The sequence below is a fragment of the Paroedura picta genome, chromosome 8 (genome assembly GCF_049243985.1).
Source record: "Paroedura picta isolate Pp20150507F chromosome 8, Ppicta_v3.0, whole genome shotgun sequence".
Classification (NCBI taxonomy): domain Eukaryota; kingdom Metazoa; phylum Chordata; class Lepidosauria; order Squamata; family Gekkonidae; genus Paroedura; species Paroedura picta.
In genome coordinates this window covers 101087632-101110155 of record NC_135376.1, presented here as the reverse complement: position 1 = coordinate 101110155, position 22524 = coordinate 101087632, and the positions used below count along the sequence as shown (strand labels likewise).

The following is a 22524-nucleotide window of genomic DNA, read 5'->3' as shown; positions in this document are numbered from 1 at the left end:
TCTCTCAGCCCCACCTACCTTACAAGGTGCCTGTTCTGGGGAGAGAAAGGGAAGGCAATTGTAAGTTGCATTGAGACATTTTGGAGATACGATATAAAAATCAGCCCTTCTTCCTCCTCCATCATTATTAAGCAACTAGAAATTAAGCCCGCTGTACTCCAAATACAGCAGGCGCTAGCGGGGTGGGTGGCTGGAGGGGCAGAAGGAAGGGAGGAAGATAGGCAGGAAGAAAGAGAGAAAGAAAGAAAGAAAGAAAGAAAGAAAGAAAGAAAGAAAGAAAGAAAGAAAGAAAGAAAGAAAGAAAGAAAGAAAGAAAGAAAGAAAGAAAGAAAGAAAGGGTCGAAGAGAGAAAGATGAAGGTAGAGGGTTTGAAATTTAGAAAGGAAGAAAGGAGGAAGGAAGGGAGGACGAAGGGACTGGCGTGGGGGTGGAGAACGCAGGGCGGGCAAGTGGTGGCAGAGGCAAGCAGGGATGGCTGGGGGTGTGGGAGAGGTGTCAGAGGGTCAATAAGGCGTGGCGGAAAGGTGTCTGCGGAGATGTGCGAAGATGGGGAGGGTTTGGGAGTGAGGGGGGGAGAACACGAACACGGAGGTGTCCGGAGATGGGGAGGGCTTTGGAGCAGGGGGGGGAGAACGCATGGCGGGAAGCCGCAGCGGAGGCGAGCGGGGATCGGGAGGGCTTGAAAGAGGTGTGGGAGAGCGCGTAGCGGGAAGCGGCGGAGGAGGTTAGCAGGCGGCTAGCTACCTGGCTCATGGGTCCCGAGGCGAAGTCAGGCCACTGCGGGGCTGGCGCTGCTGGCGCCGCAGTCGAGGGTAGGGCGGGCGGGTGGCGATGTGCCTTGAGGTGGCGGCCTGGAGGCGAAGTGAGGCTCTGTTGGAGGGTGGGCAGCTCGAGAGGCAGGGGTTTGGCTAACCGGTTTGTCGGGCCCAACGTGAAGTTGGGCGGCGGTGGGGCTGGTGCTCGCCTCGGCGCACTAGAAGTTAGGGTGAGCGGGCAGCGACGTGGCTTGCCGGCTTCCAGGCAGCAAAGTGGGGCCGGCAGCCGAAGGCAGGCTCTGGTGGAGGCTAGCCCCTTTCAGAGGCATGGGGCTGGCTAACCGCCTTGTCGGGTCCCACCCGAAGACGGGCTGCGGTGGGGTGGAGCGGGCGGGCCGCAACGTGCTTCGCTTGCTGCCAGGTTTGAAATGACGGCCGGCCGGCCCTATCAGAGGGCTTACTCTTTTATTTTTACCGCAGAGCGGTTACAGATACTTTGTCTCCAGCTGCTGTCACAGAATCACTTTTGTCTCCAAATGTGACCTCCTTTATCCGTGGAGCATTTTTAATGTTCTTCGTTGTTCCTTCATATTTAACAAGTCCGGTGTCATGGATATTCCAGCATCAGTACTTCAGTGGTCTTGGAGACTTGGATGGGGCAGAAAGACAGTCCTTGTGCACATATTCTGTATTTATTTTATTTGGAGAATATGGCACCTCCCTAGAGACATGCTTCGAGTGGATCACAAAGCTAAAAAAATAAAGCATAAAAATGGTATAATGAATATCAAATACAAGCCAGGGACACAAAAGAGGATAAAAAACCTTAAAGTAGCCAAAAATGCCACCCATAAAGCAGTCCTTAGACTGGAAGCAGACAATAAAACAGCTTATTGAGAAAAGATGGAACTCCTCGGTTCAAAGTTTGGTCAGGTAGTTACCGGATGAGCCTCAAGGCGGACGAAAGGCCCAGATGCTCCCTCTGAAGAAGCTCTGCTCTGTCTCACCTCACTGACAGAAGGACTTGGGAAGGGGATCTTGACTCACATAGAATTTGAACCATTGTGCCGAGATTGGAAAGGATTACGTGGAGAAAGAGCTCTACCAATAAACTCCCATTTAAATGTATTTATTTATTCACATTTATATACCACCCTCCCCGAAGGCTCAGGGCGGTTTACATAGAACTGAAAAACTATACAGAAAACATTACATATAACTAACTATAACATTAACAGAACTAATATTATTAACTGATAGTAACAGAGTAACCGTATAACATTAAACAATAATAATCCAACAAACAGGTCCAGGAGTCTTCCCCCTCCAACGACGCCGAGTTCTTTCTCAGTTGTTTTAGCCAGTGGGGTTACCTTGTTGTCACTGGTTGTATCAACCTGATTCCATCTGCAGTGTGAAATCTTAATCATTTGAACGGAGAGAATTTTCAGAGCATGATGACAGCTTTTAGCTGTTACCAGAGTGAAATGATTTTTCACAGCGCACCAAAATATCCCTTGAAATATTTAGTTCATTGTAATATTCAGTTGGCATGATGCATAATTGCACCAGATTAAGCAGATTGTGAAAAATCAATATTGTGATAACATATCCTTTTTAAAATGGCTTTTACATTTTTGAAAAGCTCACTCTTCCTTCAGGAAGCTTGGGGTGACATCTGTAGGGCTTGCTTCCACCCCGTAGCCCTTTTGAGGTTGGACTGAAGAACTGTGATTGGTCCAGGCTGTGACCTCGTATGACCAAATGGGGAGACCCAGTCCTTGTCCCTCAGTCCAATCACCAGACTGCTTCGTATCCCAGGATGTGATTGAAGCAACAGGAAAAATCGTAGTCATGAAGCACAGTTAACCTGGACTTCCCACCTGCTGGGAAATTGATCAGAAGCACTAGAGTAAGCAAGCTCTCCCTTGTGCTCTGACCATCAAGTCAGTGTTTCTGCTGCGAAACTGCAACATTTGTACCACAAAGAGGAAATATTTCTTGCAAAGTAACAAAATTCCTTCTCTTTTTTCCTTTTTTTTGTACAGCACATCTTTTAAATGTAAAGTTATCTGATACTGAATCAGATCCTTGGTCCATAAAGTCAGTGTTATCTGCTCTGTTGACTGGAGGAGGCTCTCCAGTATCCCAAAGAGAGGAGTTTTGCATCACCAACCACCTGATCCTTTAGCTGGAGATGTTGGGAATTGAACCTGGGGCCTTCTGCCAGCCGTGCAGATGCTCTACCGAGGAGATACAGCCCCGCCCCGCCCCACCTCCGGTCTTCTCAAAAGCAGACAGCATTCTTTTTAGGTAGAAAAGAGAGGACTATGAGGAGGTCACTATTGGAAGACTGTATGGAAGACTGTGTGACTGTTCGTTTATTTTATTGTATTTTTAGCCCTAAATAGGTTGACGGATACAGGCAGGGAAGCCAGCTGAAGTTATGATTTCCCTTTTAGAAAGGTCTCTGCAGCTTTTGGGGGGGTGGGGGGGGGACTTTTCCATTCAGAGGACTAGCCAACCACACAGGAAAACCCACACTTTAATCACATGTGGCAGAAGAGGTTAGGGGTTAGCTACATGAGGTTGGAAAAGGTGGCCTTTATCGACCCTTCCAACTCTAGGATTCTATAAGAGGGTTATATTTGGGTTTTAATTCAGAGAACTTAGCGGGGAATACCTGTCCCATGGTAATCTCCTGTACTGGCCGCCATCTCTGTCACTCTTTGCCCCAGGGAAGATGGGAAAGACATTATAATGAGAGTCCTCTTTGGGCACATACAAAGAGAGCAAATGGAGCTGTGTGTGAGGGATGAGTGGCAACAGAGAACTGATGTTACTATGACGAGAGGGAGAAAAGTGAAAACACCCTGGATGGGCTGGCAGTGTCATCACGGTCAGATAATACCGGGCTTCACTGGGGAACACTTGACCTCTGCACTCTTACCACAGGCACATCTGATGTTTTTGGATCTCAGAAGTCCAGTGACATTAACTTGTAGGGTTGAGGCACTTGACTGGCACAGTTTCAGGGCAAGCCTGGATTTTGGATGTCCATGACTATACCTGCTGTCTTCTTTTCATCCCCTTTCCTGATAATCCAGAGAATTCAGATTTGCTTTTTCACGGAGGGAGCCTGGGACTTTCTGCATGCCAAGCAGATATTTACCCTTCCCTTTCTGTCACCACCAGCCTTAACTTATGGAGCATTCACCCCTTTTTAATGAATTCTTGCTACTGTATCTAACATTCTGGGCTTAGCTGACTTTTCTTCGGTTCCAGACCCTAGCTTCTTTGTGGTCTGGTCTCAGTCCTGTACTTTTTCTTTTTCCTGCATCCGAGGCAGGCAAGCAAAAAACTAGAAACTCAGGCCAGTGATGCTGGGAGGGAGAAGAGATGCAGGAATTAATTTCTGGGCAGGGAGAGAGCCAGTCATAAACTGAAGAGGATCAGGAGAGCTGGTATGGATGATTTTGCGATGTCTGCTAATGCTGGAATAGGTTTATAAAACCCTGGGGAGGACTTGGGGTGTGCCAAGGTCCCTGTGAATCCCCCATCCCCCGCAGAATTAGATACCTGTTAGCAAACCTTACCTTACCTTAGCCTGAACCAGGGAAGTGGTCAGTGATGAATGTGCACTGTTAAATACCTCTGTTGCATCTCTGTGTTTTTCCTTCATTGTCAGCACAAATCCTTGTTTAATAAAGATTTGGCTTGAAGGAAATTTTAATTAATTACAGGCTCAGTAAATCCTGAGTAGGGATCCGCTGCGCTGTGTGTACAAAGGATGGCCGCCTCTACTCCTGTTCTCTCTGCCGGCTGACAGTGTGATTTATGGCTGTTGTTTCCTACCTCTCCACTGTTTGCCCTCTAGGAGGGATTGGTCTCCTGAGCCCCCCATAATAACAGCGGCACTTTGGCAAAACATCTTTTAATGACAACACTGTAGCTGCCTTCTGGAAGTCAGGCTAATTGCAGATGTACCCGATTAATTGCAAAATCTAGGAGAGGTTACATATTTTACAAGCTTTTAATTTGAAATCACATGAGATGATTTGTCTTAAGTGTTTGAGTAGAGATTCCTATATTATTTTTCCTGTAGACTTTGCTTGGAAATAAAGCGAATGGGCTCTGCACCCAGAAAATGTGTGCCTCGCTCTCCTGGCGTGGCCACGTCTTTCATGTCCAGAGAGAGTGGCAAGCATGACTGAGGGGAGCAGGAGAGCCCGCGCTCTTCCAGCCTGGGTTGTAAGCAGCAATATATGTTCTTAACCCTTGAGATTTATACAAGGATTTTGTCTGTTAAAGTGTGTGATCCGCCCCAAGTTTCCAAAGACAGGGCGGAATAGAAATCCCAAAATATAATGAATAAATAAAATAGCCTTAGGATTGCCTGATCATGCACAGGGACCATGGAGAAATACCTCCCAGTTCTAGGGAAATCAAAATATTGTAGAATTTAGTCATAGCAGATGTCTCTAATACAGAATTTTGTGAAAAAGCTACAAAAGAACACTTCGAGTTTGGCTTGTCTTTCAAGTACTGGAAACTCTTGTGCTCGTTTAGAAGCAAAGCTAACATTGTGCTTGCGATCTAAGCACAGTATTGTGTGGAAGAGGCACGCCAGTCAGTCCAAGGAAGAAAGGGATGTTGACTGGGGGGGGGGGGGGGGTGTGGCGTTTGTGCACCAAAGTCTGCAGGACACTGGGGGAGCTCTGCATTAGGTTTGTGCTAATTTCTGGTATCCTGCAACCTACCAGCGGAAGGGTCTAAGGGTCACACTTACTCCCTGTGCCCTTTTCCCTCCAGCAGTCCTTTCACACCCTAGGATGATTGAGGTTACAGGACTAACAACCATGTAGGTTGGGGGGCTGAATTGTGGAGGAAGAAAGGGACAATGCAGCTTGAATTCCTTCTCCCTCCCCTTCCTGTTCATCTAGTCCAGAGATTCCCTACCAGGGTCCCACGGACCCCCAAGGGTCTGCAGGAGCTCTGGAGGGGGTCAACCGTCTATCCCTTCCCCTCCCACTTTAATGGGCTCAGACACAAGCTAAGGAACTGGCACTTCCATTGCTCCCCTCCCCCCACCTTGAGCATGAGTGAATTCTATCGTTTCTGCACCTGGGAGGGGTGGAGCCTGCATTCCTCCTCCCACTTTAAACCACCTCCTGTCCCCGTCCCCCCAGTCCTCCTCAAACCTGCCTGTTAGCACCAGTGGTGATATCACCTGGTGACATGTTACTTCCGGGAGCAGGGCAGGGAGACGTGGCCAGCTGACATCCCTTCCAGGGCTCCTTGAAGCCTGAAATATTGTTTCAGGGGCTCCTCCGTGGTCAAAAGGTTGAAATAAGGCTTGCCTAGTCAGACCTCACTTCCAGAAGACCTGGCTGTGAAGCATTATGCCTGTATTTAGATGGTCGTATTTAGAAATGTCAGTGGTCATTCTTGGAGCAGTGTGGCCCACTATTTGTAAAATATATTTACTTGCCATTTATTTTGGATGAGGAAGAATATGACGGGACTCCATCTGTGTCATCTACGGACTGGACCTCATTGTCTAGTGGCTGCTTGGGGAAAATGGATGCGAGGATTTCCCTTGAGACCATTTTTCTGCATCACCAGATTGGTGTAAGCCAAATTTCTGGAAAACCCGACTCTCGGAGTCTTACATGCCCCAACTTACCCTTTCACCCTTTGCCTGTAACCCGCTTCTCCATCTGTTAATAACTGGCGGTGGATCTTTGTCTTTGCAGGTGAAGCTGATTCAAGAGATTGTGGCCTCTAGTGGCATTTTGATCACCTCCTATTCGTTTGTTCGCTTGCTGCAAGACAACATCCAGAGTTATGACTGGCACTATGTGATTCTCGATGAGGGGCATAAAATCCGGAACCCAAATGCTGCTGTGACAGTTGCTTGCAAACAGGTAGAGGTCCAGAATTGTAAGGAGGAGCCTTTGGGACGCTTCAGCCAGAAGCCTCGGGCACGGGAACCAAGATAGATGTGGAGGGTCATTTTCTGCACTGAAACACTTCCGACTCTGTCCTTGAGAGGATGCTAATGTCATGGCAGAAACAGTCCCACTCTGTTTTATTTTGTTGGATCTCCAAAATGGGGCGGCTTACAACAGGCTTAGATAAAAATCCCAATACCCTCAGTCAGTTTATTAATGTGGTACTAGACCAGAATTAAAATTACAGTACAAATGCACTTGATGTACACAGGCTAAAAAAGGGGGGAATGCCAAATCCCAATACAATAAAATTGCTAAAAACCAATACTATTTTATTTTATTTAGTTCCCTACAGTTTTGTGGGTGGAATATAAGGGGTTTCACTGCATTCAATTTGGATTCTGCTTATTATTAAAGAGATAACCAAGCTTAGGTGTGAAGAAAGCAAAGAGCTTGGGGAAGTGATGGCCCAGATACCCTGCATAATTCTTATGGGTTGGATGTGCAGATCACAAGTGCCTGGTCCACACTGCAGTGGATCTTTCCTACAACAGCCCTCCCCTGTTTTCTCCTCAAACTCAGTGCTGGGGAGGGGATGGGGCTCCCTTGTGGACACGTGGCCCAGAGGGCTGCAGGGAGGAGAGAGAGCTGGCTGAAATCTTTGTTTCCTTCCCAGCCTCTTGCTTCTGTGGAAGGTCTGCTGTGATGACAGAGGAGGTAGCTCCACCCCTCCGCTTCCCCCTCCTCACTGCAGCCTGACAGGTGGGTTAGCTTTTTGTCCCCAAGGGTACCCTGACCCTCACATGTGACAGCTGCAGGGAAGAGGGGAAGGATGTGATCCCTTAAAAGGGCCTGTTGGAGAAACACAAGGTGCTTGTTAATTGAGATCTTCCCTGCCTTCCCCTCTCACCAGCTGCTGCCATTCCTTACAAGGCAGTGCTGGGGGTCAGGGGCTGACCTGGTAGACAAAAAGCAAATCTACCTGTCTGTTGCTCTTTTAGTCTCCAGGGTGTTATATTTTAATTGTCAACAATATATCTAATTTTCAGCTGTGGTTCCATCTGCGGATACTTAAATCTACTAATTATGACCCCATGGACCAAAAAGATATCTGAAGTCTTCACAAATGGGAGGGAGGCTTTTTAAAAAGCCTCTGCAGTGGGTAGGGGGAGTGGAAGGTTCCCCTTCCCTGTGCGACACAGAAGCAGTGGAGCTGGAGGACGACCAGGGGCCTCTGTCACCCCACCAGCTTCCTCTCCCCTGCTGCTGACTCCCAAGCTGGAGGCAGACTCAGAGCCCCTCACACACCCCCCGCCCAGGCACAGCACCAGAAGAAGTCTAGTGGGCGAGACTCGGGCCTCACTTCACTCACCCACAGGGCCCCCTTGGCAGCTGAGGGGGGAAGTTTGGAGAGGGTGGCTGAAAGGACAGCTCTGGAGGTGGCTGGGTAGGTGGGTGGGGGCTGGGCAGGATGGCAGGCGGCCGTGAATGGGCAAAGATCCAATTGAGGCAAGAGGGGCTGGGCACAGGAGTGATGGGAACGAGTACTGCGGGTAAGGAAGGAGAAGGAATATGGCTTTCCATGTCCAAAAGGGAGAAGTCCAGCTGTGCTGCAGAAAAATAAGAAACTGAAGCATGTTGTTATGGGCTTAGACATCTGCATTTCCGAGAAATGTGCACAGAGTACAGTTGAAATGGAGCATTCATTGTCTGTCATCACGTTTTTTCTGTATTTCTAACTTCTTTTTTTAACAGTTCCGCACTCCACATCGAATCATCTTGTCTGGCTCACCGATGCAAAACAACTTAAAGGAGCTCTGGTCTTTGATTGACTTCGTATTTCCTGGGAAACTGGGAACACTGCCTGTCTTCATGGAGCAATTTTCCGTTCCGATCACCATGGGGGGCTATGCCAATGCTTCCCCAGTTCAGGTAAAATGCACAGGGCACAGTCCACAGTCCCATTGCAGTCGTCCTAGTATGCCTGTAACACAGTAGCCAGGGACACTTGAACAGCAGCCCCCTCCCCTCCCCATCACAAGGGAAGCCCCTCTTGAAACACAGTTTGTTGGGTCTGTTGTTCAAGGAAAGCAAAAAATTTAAGCGGGGGAGGGACGGGAAGGGGACACCTGGGGCTTTTGTCTGCAGCCATAACTTTATGTGATGTTCAGTGGCTGAAGCACAACAGGTGGCGGCCATCTCAAGGAAACTGTGTGTGAAATGTGTGTGTGTGTGTGAAATGTGTGTCAGATACTTCGGTGAGTCTTGACAGTCCCCAGCCTGTATTGTCAGCATTCCAGAAAGCGGAGAAATGTGTAGCTACTTGAGATGTTCTTGGAGTTCATTGGGAGCTGGCAATGCATGCAAGCTTGTTTTAATATCTACCTCCTGTGACAATTTATCCTAATTTAGGTAGGTCAGTATCATACATACATACATACATACATACATACATGCATGCATACATACATACATACATACATACATACATACATACATACATACATACATACATACATACGTGTGTGTATGTTTTATTATTATGCTTGTAAATTTCCACGAGCCGGCTAATCCAGGAGTGGTGATATAGATATCCAATTAATAAATAATAATAATAATAAAATAATTGTGTGCCCCTGACTCCTGGGGGCCCCAGGGCCATGGGGCTTTTGGTTTGCTGTTGCTTAGCAGCCTCAGTCTTCCTTGGTGGTCTCTCATCTACATAGCAACTGTGGCAATCCTGCTTAGCTTCCAAACATAGAAGTTTAGTGGGGTTGGCCCTGGTTTGTCCATGGCTGTTAAGCAGACAGTGGCAGTGGCATCTCTTGCCATCATACCCCAGGAGGGGTCCCCGTAAGTTGGCTGCAACCTGATGGCAAAAAAGTATAGTCAATATTTATTCTTCCTTTGCCCTGAAGAAAAATGTGCACTTGGAAATGTACACTTTTGTATGGCTTTTTGTTTGTAGGTGGGGAATAATCGTATAAATGAATAAAATGGATGATAATGATACCAGTTTATTTAGCCAGCATATTTGCACATGATCACTTTTGATGTAACGTATTTTCTTGCAAATTTTATTTTAAATGTAAGAGAAAGGCAGGTGCCTCTAAAATGCCCGTGGATGCACCTGTCCTCCTGGGTTTTTTATTGGGGCTAAATTGCATAATTTTAGGTGGTGGAAAGTGCCATCAAGTCGCTGCCAGTTCTGGGCTCCCCTGCAGGGTTTTGCTGCCGTCTCCCTCTGGGCTTCCTTGCCGGTCTCCCAGCCAAATGCTGACCAGGGCCGACCCTGCTTAACTTCCCAGATCTGACAGATTCAGGCTAGCCTGGGCCATCCAGGTTGGGGTATCATGATTGTTAGGGGCATGACAATAAGTCAGTGGAGTTCCATGGGTCAGCCATCAAGTTCACTAAGAGACCTGAAGCCCGTTCTTTGTCACCCTGGTCTACCTCGCAGAATTGTGGTGAGAGTAGAATGGGTTTACCTTCATACCTGTAAGGGCTTCAGAGGATGTGTGGGATAAAAATTGCCTTCTTCTTCTTCCAAAGGTGAAAACTGCCTACAAATGTGCGTGTGTTTTGCGGGATACCATTAATCCTTACTTGCTGCGAAGAATGAAGGCGGATGTCCAAATGAGCCTCTCACTCCCAGATAAAAATGAACAGGTGATGTGCTGTTGTGTGATTTACTTGTCTTGATATTGGTCTGGGTGCAGCTTTGCCTTGATATGAAGGCATGCAGTGAGGGGCACGACCATCATCTTTCCCCTGGTTAGAATACCCCAGAAATACAAAAGCACAGTCCATTTGCACCTGCAATGGGAAGATCATAGAATCATAGAGTTGGAAGAAGGGGCCATACAGGCCATCTAGTCCAACCACCTGCTCAACGCAGGATCAGCCCAAAGCATTCTGAGAGCCAGTTTGGTGTAGTGGTTAGGAGTGCGGACTTCTAATCTAGCATGCCGGGTTCGATTCTGCACTCCCCCACATGCATCCAGCTGGGTGACCTTGGGCTCGCCACGGCACTGATGAAATTGTTCTGACCGAGCAGTGATATCAGGGCTCTCTCAGCCTCACCTACCCCACAGGGTGTCTGTTGTGGGGAGAGGAATGGGAAGGCGACTGTAAGCCGCTTTGAAAAGCTACAGGCATTCTGATTGGCCACTCACTCCCCCCCTCCCCCCGCCGCCATTTTAGGCGGCAAAAAAATACAGTTTAAAAAAAAAAAAAGCCAGACAGCCTCCGACTCATGCCGAATCGATTCGGGCCGAATCTATTCGGCAGGCCGAATCGCCGAATCTCGGCGATTCGGACCGCTAGGGGGAGCCAGAGGTCCGATTCGGACCGTTTCTGGCTCGGAAACGCCCGAATCAGCCCCGATTCGGCTGATTCGGGCGTTTCCGAATCCGAATCGCCCATCTTTAGTGTGTATCTAACCTTTGCTTGAAGACTGCCAGTGAGGGGGAGCTCACCACCTCCTTAGGCAGCCTATTCCACTGCTGAACTACTCTGACTGTGAAAATTGTTTCCTAATATCTAGCCTATATCGTTGTAGTTTAAACCCATTATTACGTGTCCTTTTCTCTGCAGCCAATGGGAATAGCATCCTGCCCTCCTCCAAGTGACAACCTTTCAAATACTTAAAGAGGGCTATCATGTCCCTTCTCAACCTCCTTTTCTCCAGGCTGAACATTCCCAAGTCCCTCAACCTATCTTCATAGGGCTTGGTCCTTTGGCCCCAGATCATCTTCATCGCTCTCCTCTGTACCCTTTCAATTTTATCTACATCCTTCTTGAAGTGAGGCCTCTAGAACTGCACACAGTACTCCAGGTGTGGTCGGACCAGTGCCATATACAATGGGACTATGACATCTTGTGATTTTGATGTGATGCCCCTTTTGATACAGCCCAAAATGGCATTCGCCTTTTTTACCGCTGCATCACACTGCCTGCTCATGTTTAGTTTACAATCCACAAGTACCCCAAGGTCTCGTTCACACACAGTGTTATCTAGAAGCGTATCCCCCATCCAGTAGGCATGCTTTTCATTTTTCTGACCCAGATGCAGAACTTTACAATTATCTTTATTAAATTGCATCTTGTTCTCATTTGCCCAGTTTTCCATTGTATTCAGATCTCGTTGAACTCTCTCTCTATCTTCCGGAGTATTTGCCAGTCCTCCCAATTTGGTGTCATCTGCAAACTTGATGAGTAGTCCCTCCACCCCCTCATCTAGATCATTAATAAATATGTTAAAAAGTATCGGGCCGAGCACCGATCCCTGGGGTACCCCACTACTCACCTCCCTCAGTCTGATGAAACACCATTGACAACAACTCTTTGAGTGCGGTTCTCTAACCAATTCCCTATCCACCTAACTATCTGAAAATCCAGATTGCAGTCCTTCAATTTATCCATCAGAACATCATGGGGAACCTTATCAAAAGCTTTACTAAAATCCAAGTAAACGACATCAACCGAATTTCCCCGATCCAGCAAACATGTTACTTGGTCAAAAAAGGAAACCAGGTTGGTCTGACAGGACCTGTTGGAGACAAATCCATGCTGACTTCCTTGGATCACCAAATTGCCCTCCAGATATTTGCAGATCACTCCCTTTAATATCTGCTCCATTATCTTACCCACAACAGAAGTCAGACTCACTGGTCTGTAGTTTTCCGGGTCATCCTTCCTCCCTTTTTTGAAGATCGGAATAACGTTTGCTCTCTTTCAGTCCTCCTGGACATCTCCAGTCCTTAAAGAGGTCCTGAAGATGATGAACAAGGGTTCTGCAAGTTCTCTGGAAAGTTCTTTGAGCACTGTCAGGTGCATTTCCTCCGGCCCAGGGGATTTGAACTCATCCAGTGCAGCTAAATGCCTCTCGACAACCTCTCTATCTATGTCAACCTGCCACCCAGACACTATCCTTTGGCTACTGCCATCTCTAGATGTGCCTAAACCCTTTGACCTGTGGGGAAGGACAGATGTAAAATAGGCGCTAAGCCTTTCTGCTTTCTCTGCATCTTCCATTAGAGTTTGTCCATCTGCACCCAACAGTGGGCCTATTGCCTCCTTTACTTTACGTTTGCTCCTCACATAACTAAAAATCTTTTCTTGTTACAATGGGCTTCCCTGGCCAATCTTAGCTCACTCTCAGCTTTGGCCTTTCTGATGATTGATCTACAGTGCCTAGTAACCTGTAGGTGCTCTTCTTTAGAGCTCTGTCCTTCCCTCCATTTCCTGAACATTTTCCTTTTCTTTCTTGGTTCCTCTTGAAGTTCTCTGTTCATCCAAATAGGCTTCTTAGAGCTCCTGCAGTGTTTTCTTCTTTCTGGGATAGTCATTGATTGATCATGCAATAGCTCTTTTTGAGTAGCACCCACCCTTCACATGCTCCCTTCCCTTCCAGCATTCTCGTCCATGGTATGACACTCATCATGTCTCTGAGTTTTTTAAAGTTTGCCCTACGAAAATCCAACATCCGTGTCTGGCTACAAGCTTCCTTGGCTCCCCATCTCAAAAGGAATTCTATGAGGACATGGTCACTTCCCCCTAGGGTCCCCACCTCCTTCACCTCATCCACCAACTCTTGCCTGTTGGTCAGTATTAAGTCCAGTATGGCTGAACCTCTTGTGGGTTCATCTACCATTTGATAAATGAAATTGTCAGCCAGGCAGGTCAGAAAGTTGCATGACTGAGGACGCTTCACAGAGTTTGTTTCCCAGCATACATCTGGGATATTGAAGTCACCCATGATGACAAGGTCCTGCCGCTTGGATATTTTCTCAAGCTGCTCACAAAGTGCAGTATCCACATCCTCTCGTTGGTCAGGCGGTCGGTAGCAGACACCAACCACCACACTGTTTGTTTTCCCCTCACTTGTTTTCACCCAGATGCTTTCCACTGTAGATATACTCTCCTTCACTAGAATTTCCTGACAGGTAAGCCCTTTCCTCACATACAGTGCCACTCCTCCACCTCTTCGATCTATTCTGTTTTTTCTGAACAGTTTGTATCCATCTACTATTACATTCCAGTCGTGAGAATCATTCCACCAAGTTTCTGTGATGCCTACTAGATCATACCTGTCCATCAGCATGAGAAGTTCCAGCTCTTCCTTTTTATTGCCCATGCTTCGGGCGTTAGTATAAAGACATCTGAATCCTTTTACTTTTGGTTCCCTATGAGCTGGCCTTGCCGGTTGGGCTGCCCCCTATCGGTCTCCTTCCTTACACTCCCTATGTTGATCGTCTCCTTCCCCTAGTGGCTTCAGTTTAAAGCTCTCCTGATGAATCTCCCCAGGTTCCTGCCAAACACATTCTTCCCCAGCTTCAATGATGTTTTTGGTCCTCCTCCTTGTGCATGTAGGAGAGGTGGGAGGGAATGCGTGAGAAGGCTGGCCTGTCAGGGGTAAAGAGAAGTTGACCATGACTTGTGGCCTTTGGTGACCATCATAACCATTGGCATAGATTGAGCAGGGAGAGACACATTCTGTGGCCTGCATGGTGAGCCTAGGGTCTGGGGAGTTCTTCATGAAGATTCTGATCTGTACTGAAAGCAGGAACTGTGCCAAGTGTGAGGCTGTTAACTCCTTGGGAAGGGGCACACCTCTCTGATTTTTATGCTCTTCTGTCACTTGCAACGTTCTTGATCACAGTGTAAAATATAATGACTTTCTGCATTGTTTCGGCAGGTTCTGTTTTGCCGTTTAACAGATAAGCAGTACGAAGTTTACAAAAACTTTATCGATTCCAAAGAAGTTTATCAGATTCTCAATGGAGACATGCAGGTTAGTGCAACTGAAACTGAGCGATAACCAGGGTGGCCAGTTGCCTGAGGAAGAAAGTGCCCCATCCCTTGAAGAGAGGCTTCTTTATCAGGCAATGTTCTTTGCCTGCATTTGGCAAAAAATTGCAGCTGCCCATTTCCATATGTGACTCCCCTATTCAAGGGACAGGACATTTTTCTCCAGTCCTTTGAGCAGGCCTTTTGATCACATGTAAAATAAGAGTAAAGAAATTAAATGTCAGGTTATGTGTGAGAGAGACATGTTGGTCTTCCATATTTGCTGTCAGACTGCTGAAATTGCAACAGAAACAGTCTTTCTCTTGGGGAAAGGTTGCCTTGTGTGTGCACCAAATGCTCTCTGGGTCCACACCAGCAGCACCTCCAGCTAAAGGATCATGGACTGCAGTCACCCAGTCAGATAAGTGCTTGTGCATTTTGTGTTGCCAGCACATGCCAACTCATGCTGACCACAGTGTTTGAGAGGGAGGAGGCTTGAACAATTACAATTGTCATATTCACAAATTCCTCTCAGTTCTTTTCCAGAATGTTTTTTGCAACTTTTTAAAGGACTTAATGGTGAAGAAAGGTTGTTCTCCTGTGTGAAGTTTCTGCAGATTGCGCAATACTCAAATCTCTGACTTGGTGCAAAAGATTGAGTTTTTTGAAAGCAAGCAAGTTAACCTAAACAATTCCTCGTCAGAACTGAGGCAAAGCAATACAGGTTCAGCATATATTCCGCCTTCTAACCCCAAGAAATAGTGGGAGATCTTCAGAGCAGAAGCCCAGCACAAAATCTTTTGGCTTTTTGGTCCTTATACTATGGCTGAGAGGCAGCGACTTGCCTAAGATTATCCGGCACATTCATGGGAGATGCAGAATTCGGGCTGATTCCTGCTGAGTCATAGCTCCGCCCATGTTGTACTAGCTTTTAGAGGCACTTAGCGGATCAGACTCACGAGCTGCAGTCCATAGATGGAGCCTTTGTGGGAGCCAAGTTTTCTCGGTCAACCTTTGATATTGAGGGAAATTTTCCAGGCAGGGGGTTGTCTCCCATGCTGAATTTGGAGGGGACACCCTATGTGCACAAGCAGGCAGTCCTGGACCGAGGAACCAATCCATGATTCCATTCCCATCTCTCAAATGATACCTGTGTGTATGAAGCTACTTTCACTTTCCCAAGTTCAGAGACTATATAATTTTTAAATGAGGATATAATAAATATAAAATGAGCAGGCGTCAGAATTCTGCTCTTTCTGCTCATTCCAGTGCAGCTTGTGTGAAGAATCCCAGAGAACTGTCATTCTTTTGGTGCAGAATTTCTGCGATTCCCATTTGCTTGTGTTACTATATTTTTTTATCTTTTACCCCAAAGAACCCAAGGCAATGTAATCCCCTGCTCCATTTTCCTTGCAACGGTCTTGCGAGGTAGCTTAGGCTCAGAGATAGTGACTGAACTAAGGTTATTTATATATTTATCTTGTGGGCTTTATTGTGGGGAGCAGAATTTGAACCTGGGTCTCCCAAATGTCCTGACCTGGACAGTCCAGGCTAGCCAAGGGCTGACCCTGCTTTGATGGGAGACTGCCAGGGAAGGCCAGGGTCACCATGCAGAGGCACAGGTAATGGCCAACGCCCTCCGTTCCTCTCTTGCCTTGAAACTCTACTTCCCACCTCCTCCCAGATCTAAGGATTTATTCACTTACTGAGCACTTCGCCACACTAGACTTTGACTATTTGGGCCATACTGTGCCATTTGGGCCACCACTGAAAAATTCCTCCTGTTGAAAGTACATGGGAATTTGCTATGTATTCTGTTCTATCCTGTTGGTACCTTAAGATGGATGGATAGGGTGGGAATGGTCCATGAATGTAAACTTTTGGCTGTGTTCTGTGTAGGTTTTCTCTGGCCTGGTTGCCTTGAGAAAGATCTGCAACCACCCAGACCTCTTCTCTGGTGGCCCAAAGATTTTGAAGGGTGTTCCTGAGGAAGAGTTGGCCGAAGAGGACCATTTCGGTTACTGGAAGCATTCTGGGAAAATGATAGTCATTGAATCTCTGCTGAAAATCTGGCACAAGCAGGGCCACAGAGTGCTGCTCTTCACTCAGTCACGGCAGGTGGGTGGTGCTCACACTGTGGGCCAGAGGCCGATCGTGCCACTCGTGTGCTGCAGTTGGAAAGTCCATGAACATGATGCTTTCCTGCTGGGCAAATGGAACCGTAGCTTTTCCTTGCCAGGTAGTTCTGGTCAGCAGAGGAGAAAGAGGGGAATGGTCTGAGCTGCTTTGGGACCCTGCCAGGGAGGAAGGCAGGGAAGAGATAAAGCAAATAAATAAATGAATGTCGGAGAGTACATTAAATGCATTCAGCATTTTTACACTGGTAAAAATGGATGTTTTCATACATCCAAATGTGAATTGGAGTTTGTTGTTGCTGCTACTTATTGCTAAGGAGCAAGGAACAAAGAGAAGCCATCAAAGAGATCTTAATTTGAGGTCATTTCACAAAATTTGTTTATTGCGGGGGGGGGGTACACTTGTATGCAGAACTGGATCCACTGAGAGTAGCATGTAAAACTGCCCTGGCACGCATGCCAGGGAGTCCAGGGATAGAAGGCTGGGGTTGCATCTGGGTTCAGCCCAAGGCTTTCCCCTTCTTGCTGCAGATGCTGCACATCCTGGAGGCGTTTCTGAGGCGGAGGAGCTATTCCTACCTGAAAATGGACGGCACCACAGCCGTCGGGTCGAGGCAGCCACTTATCTCCAAGTTCAACGAGGTGAGGAACGCCCTGCCACCACCGCCCCCCGCCTGCCCTTTGCCTTCCTCTGGGCAAGACGTTTTTTAGGGGAGGGTGGTATAGGAATATAACAGTAAATAAATGAACAGATGTGCAGTGGGCGAGCTTCCCTGGCCGCCCCCAGGAACCTCCCCATGGTCTGGCCCGTGCATAACACCAGGTCAGGGTGTGTCTACAACAGAAATCACCCGGCTAGAGCAACACCTGGCCCTCAGTGGCAGTGGCATTTGGGCCTGCCTGCCTGCCTGCCTGCCTCGGATTTTAAACACAGCCAGTCTCATCACTGTTCTGCCAGCAGTGGGTATCCGCAGGGAGGGCGTCCCCTCAATCAATGGACAAGGGGAACATCTTGGGGGGAGCCCGAGGAAGTGTGCCGAATTATTTTTAATATTTCTCCATTACATACTTCATTTCTATCTTTTCTCCTGGACCTCAAGGGGACCGAGACGTTTCTCCCCGTCTTCTGTTTTATTCTCATGACAGTCATGTGAGGTGGACAGAGAAGCTGGCCCAAAGTCACCCACAGAGCTTCATGACCAAATGAGGCTTCAACTCCAGTCTTCCTGTTCAGAATCTGCTGCTCCAGACATGATGATTGCCAAACTACCCAAATCCTGGTTGCAGCCAAAAATATACAATACACATGCCAGATACAGAATTATTATTGAGATCAGACCGGCATAGGACAGCTTCCAGGGGGAATGGAATAAACATCTGGGGCAGAGGTCCATCAGGGGCCATTAGCCTCGAGGTACAGGTGGAACACTGTCTGGGGCAGGGATGCTCTGCCTTATTGGTGCTTGGGGGCTTCAGGAATTCTGGCCCTGCTGGGGACCTTTGTGTGTTGATATTCTTACATAAGCCCAGCTGCACCTTAACTGAGACCAACAAGATTTTGGGAGCATGAGCATCCGTGCGCTCACTTCATCAGCTCTCCTGAAAGCTCACACCCCAAAAACTTGTTGGTCTCTCTAAGGTGCAGATGGGCTCAAATCTAGCTCTTCTGCAGATCAGCACAGCCACCCTCTGAAACCAGGATCGAGTAGTTAGGTTGTCTGTCTTAGGAGAACTGTTTAGAGGCCTAGCTTTGATAGGGTAGCTTGTTTGTTTTTTACTTCCCCTTCAGGATGCTGCTTCTGTCCTTCAGTGGCTCTCTGGGATCTGTCCAGGGCTGTATCCAGACAGACTGTCATCCAGGCAGGGACCCTGTTGACCTTCAGCAAAATTGCGGCTAGAGAATGTAGTTTTACAAAGAAATATTATAGTGCACTCGGTGGGAATGAAGTGTAATGTTATTTCTCCTCAACTTTCCAGGAAGTTTTTACTTCTTTGCACTTAGCGTTTTGTTCTTGGATTTAGTTTGTCTAGTCCTGGGGGCTTATGGGAATTGTAACCCATGGACATCTGGGGAGCCACCGTGACCCACACACCCTGGCCAGGATGGCCCAGGCAAGCCTGATCTTGTCACACTTTGGAAGCAAAACGGGGTCATCCCTGGCTGGTGCTTGGGTGGGAGACCCCAGGAGTCACTTGTGACGTGAGAGCCCCCTTTACATTATTCGTAGGCTGAGTTATTGTAACGTCAGTTTTCCCCACTCCCAGCTTGGTATAGAAGTTAGGAGTGCGGACTTCGTATCTGGCAAAGATGGGTTTGAATCCGCGTTCCCCCACATGCAGCTGGCTGGGTGACCTTGAGCTCGACATGGCACTGATAAAACTGTTCTGACCAAGCAGTGACATCAGCACTCTCTCAGCCTCACCCACCTCACAGGGTGTCTGTGGTGGGGAGAGGAAAGGGAAGGCGACTGGGAGCCCCTTTGAGATTCCTTTGGGCAGAGAAAAGCGGCATATAACCTCCTCCTCCTCCTCCTCCTCCTTTCTTCTTCACTCCTCCTCCTTTCTTCTTCTTCTTCTTCTACTTCTTCTTCACTTGTCTGCTCAAGGTGATTTTGATGGAAGTTGCTCCCAAGTATAAAAATGCTTAGCTTGAGGCAGCTTGAATAGGCATCTAGTGTGTTCTCAGGCCCCTCTCTCCATGCTCTCCGGAAAAACTCTGAGCCCAGCCCCCGTCAAATGTTGGAGGGGAAGCAGCCAAGGATAGGGAGCTGCTGTGCCAGCTGTATGGATGGCAAAGAATCATGGAATCCTAGGGCTGGAAAGGGCCAGGCAGGCCACCTAATCTCACCCCCTGCTCAAGGCAGGATCAGCCTAGAGCAGTGGTTCTCCACCGGGGGGTCAGGACCCTATACACAGGGGTCGCGGCAGGGTGAGCAGCTTGACCGGGGAAGGGGGGCATTGCCACTGTTGCTGCTCCTCCTGCAGGTGCCCCCACTCGGCCCCCAGCCATTCCAGCACTCTCCTGCCAGGCACTCCGGGTGGCGGCACAGCTCAGCGGGACAAGAGGCAGAACTTAACTGAGAAACCCCGGGGAAAAAAAACAATTGATATACAGTCATGAGCAATGGATCTTCACGCCATTGGTCAGTTTGCGTTTAATTTCTGTGAAAGAACAGTCGCCTAATTTTATGGTTGGGGTCACCACAACATGAGGAACTATATTAAAGGGTCGTGGCATTAGGAAGGTTGAGAACCACTGGCCTAGAGCATCCAGGAGAAGGGCAGTCCAGCCGCTGCTTGAAGACGGCCAGTGAGGGGGAGCTCCCCACCTCCTGAGGCAGCCCATTCCACGGCTGAACTAGACTCACAGAATCCTAGAGTGGGAAGGCGCCATGGAGGCCATCTAGTCTCACCCCCTGCTCAGTGCAGGATCAGCCTGAAGCATCCAGGAGAAGGATCTGTCCAGCTGCTGCTTGAAGACAGACATTGAGGGGGAGCTCCCTACCTCCTTAGGCAGCCCATCCCACTGCTCAAACTGTGAATTATTCTTGTATTTTATTATATCTAGGAGGTACTGTTCTACACGTAGTTTTAAGCCCATTAAGCCAGCAGGAACCTTCCCCTGCCCTCTTCCAAGTGAGTCCTTCAGGTCCCGTCTCAACTTCCTCTTCTGCAAATCCCTCAGCCTTTCCTCACAGGGCTTGGCCCCCAGGCCACAGATCATCCTTATCGCGCCCCTCTGCACCCTCCATCTAGGCCATGTCTTTTTTGAAGGGAGGCCTCTAGAACATGTGGTCTGTCCAATGTGGTATCCAGCCAAGGCTATGGCCTCTTGCACTTTTGATGGGGATGGCAGGAGGAGCGATAGGGCTGTGAGTGTTTAGTGAGTGCATAGTGTAGGGGGTTGGACTAGATGACCCAGGAGGTCCCCTCCAAGGCTATGATTCTATGAAGTGATGCCTCCATTGACTGCATCCTCCTTCTTTACTGCCACATATTTAGCTTAGTTCATAAGGATCCCAAGATGATAATAATAATATAATTTTTATTTATATCTCACCCTTCCAACACTCATGTCAGGTAACAACATCAAGACATATACCAAAGTGAAATATTGAAACATTAAAGCCATTTTCAGCTTACTGTAGTTGAGGCTCCCCAATGCAAATCCTGAACCAGGGAGGTTTGGCCGGATGCTCCATTCGTTCACACTCCCTGCCACAGGGCCTCTGTGGACTGTGGGGAGGCTTCCTCTGGTAGGCTTCCAGGTGGAGCTGGGAGGTCTGCTGAGAGTGCAGCCCATCTCCGGGTGACAGAGGACAAAACGGCTACTTCGGAGTATCTACCCATGTGAGGTCCCTCCCCTCCCCTCCCCCCCCCCCAGGCTGCACCCCCAAAATCTCCAGGACTTTCCAAACCCAGAGTTGGCAACCCTCTCCAGAGTGTTCCTTGTGCTGCACCTTGCAGGATTCCTCCATATTTGTCTTCCTCCTTACAACTCGGGTCGGTGGGCTTGGTGTGAACCTGACTGGGGCGGACAGAGTGATTATCTATGATCCAGACTGGAATCCCAGCACAGACACCCAGGTAGGTCCCCTGGCAAAGAGTAGGCGAAGTCATGTCCCCAGCATCAGCCCCGGATCAGGCTCTCTTAGCCCTGTTACCTGTCGGGGAGGGGAAAGACAGACATTCAGTGGCACTCCTGTGTAAAAATGGGTTTCAAGTTTTGTGTCATCTCTGCCCCTCCCCTGTGGTGTCAAGATGCAGAGTACCCAAATGTATCTTGCTTCTAGGCTCGGGAGCGTGCGTGGCGAATTGGGCAGACAAAAGAGGTGACGGTTTACAGGCTTCTTACTGCAGGGACCATCGAGGAAAAGATTTACCACAGGTCAGTGGAAGGAAGGCCGGGGGCAGCTTCGTCCCAGCAGCAGTGCTAAGGAGCAGCGCTTGCCTCTTCATTACGAGCTGTGTCCCTGCCCCTCCTTTCTTGCTCAGACTCCTGGGCAGAAAGGGAGCAAGATGCTGTTCAGATGTTCTGCTTCACACACAAGTGTTGTTATCTCGCTGGAGTTATTCCCCTGTTCTAGAAGCAGGGGTGTGGGGGGATGGTAGAAAGGGCCATCAAGTCACAGCTGAATTAGGGCGATTCCATATGGCTTCCAAGGCAAGAGACAAACAGGTGGTTTTCCCTTCCTTGCCCCTGCTAAGTGGCCCTGGACCTCCTTGGTGGCCTCCCTGACCATAGCTGACCCTGCCTAGCTTCTGAGGAGATTTGAGGAGATGGGGCTAGCTCAGGCCATCCAGGCTGGGGTATGGAGAGGGTGGGTATTGTCTACATGGTGCTGTTTATCTGCTGTGCTTGTTCGCGTGTTTGAAAGGTCAGAATGCTATCAGCCACACCTTGAGTACCTGCTTGCTGGCCTGTATTTTTGCAGGAACACAAAGCCAGTGCAGTGTGACAGGGGCCTGGCAAGTATGTAAGATAAGTTTACAAATGCACCCATGGTCAGGTGGAATAAAGATGGGTAAAGTCAAAAAAGGGTCAGGGAGGCTTTTTCCCCCAGCTGCTGGAAGGAGAAATTCAGACTCCTTGGAAATTTCTAGATATTTAGATAATATCTACGCAGGCCTACTCTTATCCTTGATCCGGAAACTACAACTGGTGCAGAATGCCACTGCCAGAATCCTCACCAAAACATCAGGGAGATCCCACATCCGGTCGGCACTCCAACAACTTGGCTGGCTCCCAGTGGAATTCCGGATTAAGCTTAAGGTTTTGGTAACCACCTTTAAGGCCATACGCGGTTTGGGCCCAGTGTCTCTGAGAGACCGCCTCCCTGCCTATACCCCCAAAAGAGCCTTATTCTCTGCCACCTCCAACTGGCTGCG

The 22524-nt window shown here is 48.4% G+C and overlaps 1 protein-coding gene across 4 annotated transcripts in view; it reads left to right on the top strand.

The window, feature by feature from the left end:
- Positions 1-22524, top strand: part of ERCC6 (ERCC excision repair 6, chromatin remodeling factor) — a 64460-nt gene that overhangs the window by 36069 nt on the left and 5867 nt on the right. For all 4 annotated transcript variants that reach the window (XR_013233796.1, XR_013233795.1, XM_077351011.1 and 1 more), the window contains exons 9-16: positions 6512-6682; positions 8465-8641; positions 10262-10378; positions 14409-14504; positions 16400-16618; positions 17167-17277; positions 21103-21222; positions 21429-21523. Coding sequence is in view for 2 of the 4 variants with exons in the window: in XM_077351011.1 (XP_077207126.1) it covers positions 6512-6682; positions 8465-8641; positions 10262-10378; positions 14409-14504; positions 16400-16618; positions 17167-17277; positions 21103-21222; positions 21429-21523 (1106 nt within the window). In the remaining 2 variants the exon portion in view is untranslated. The remainder of the gene's footprint in view (positions 1-6511; positions 6683-8464; positions 8642-10261; positions 10379-14408; positions 14505-16399; positions 16619-17166; positions 17278-21102; positions 21223-21428; positions 21524-22524) is intronic.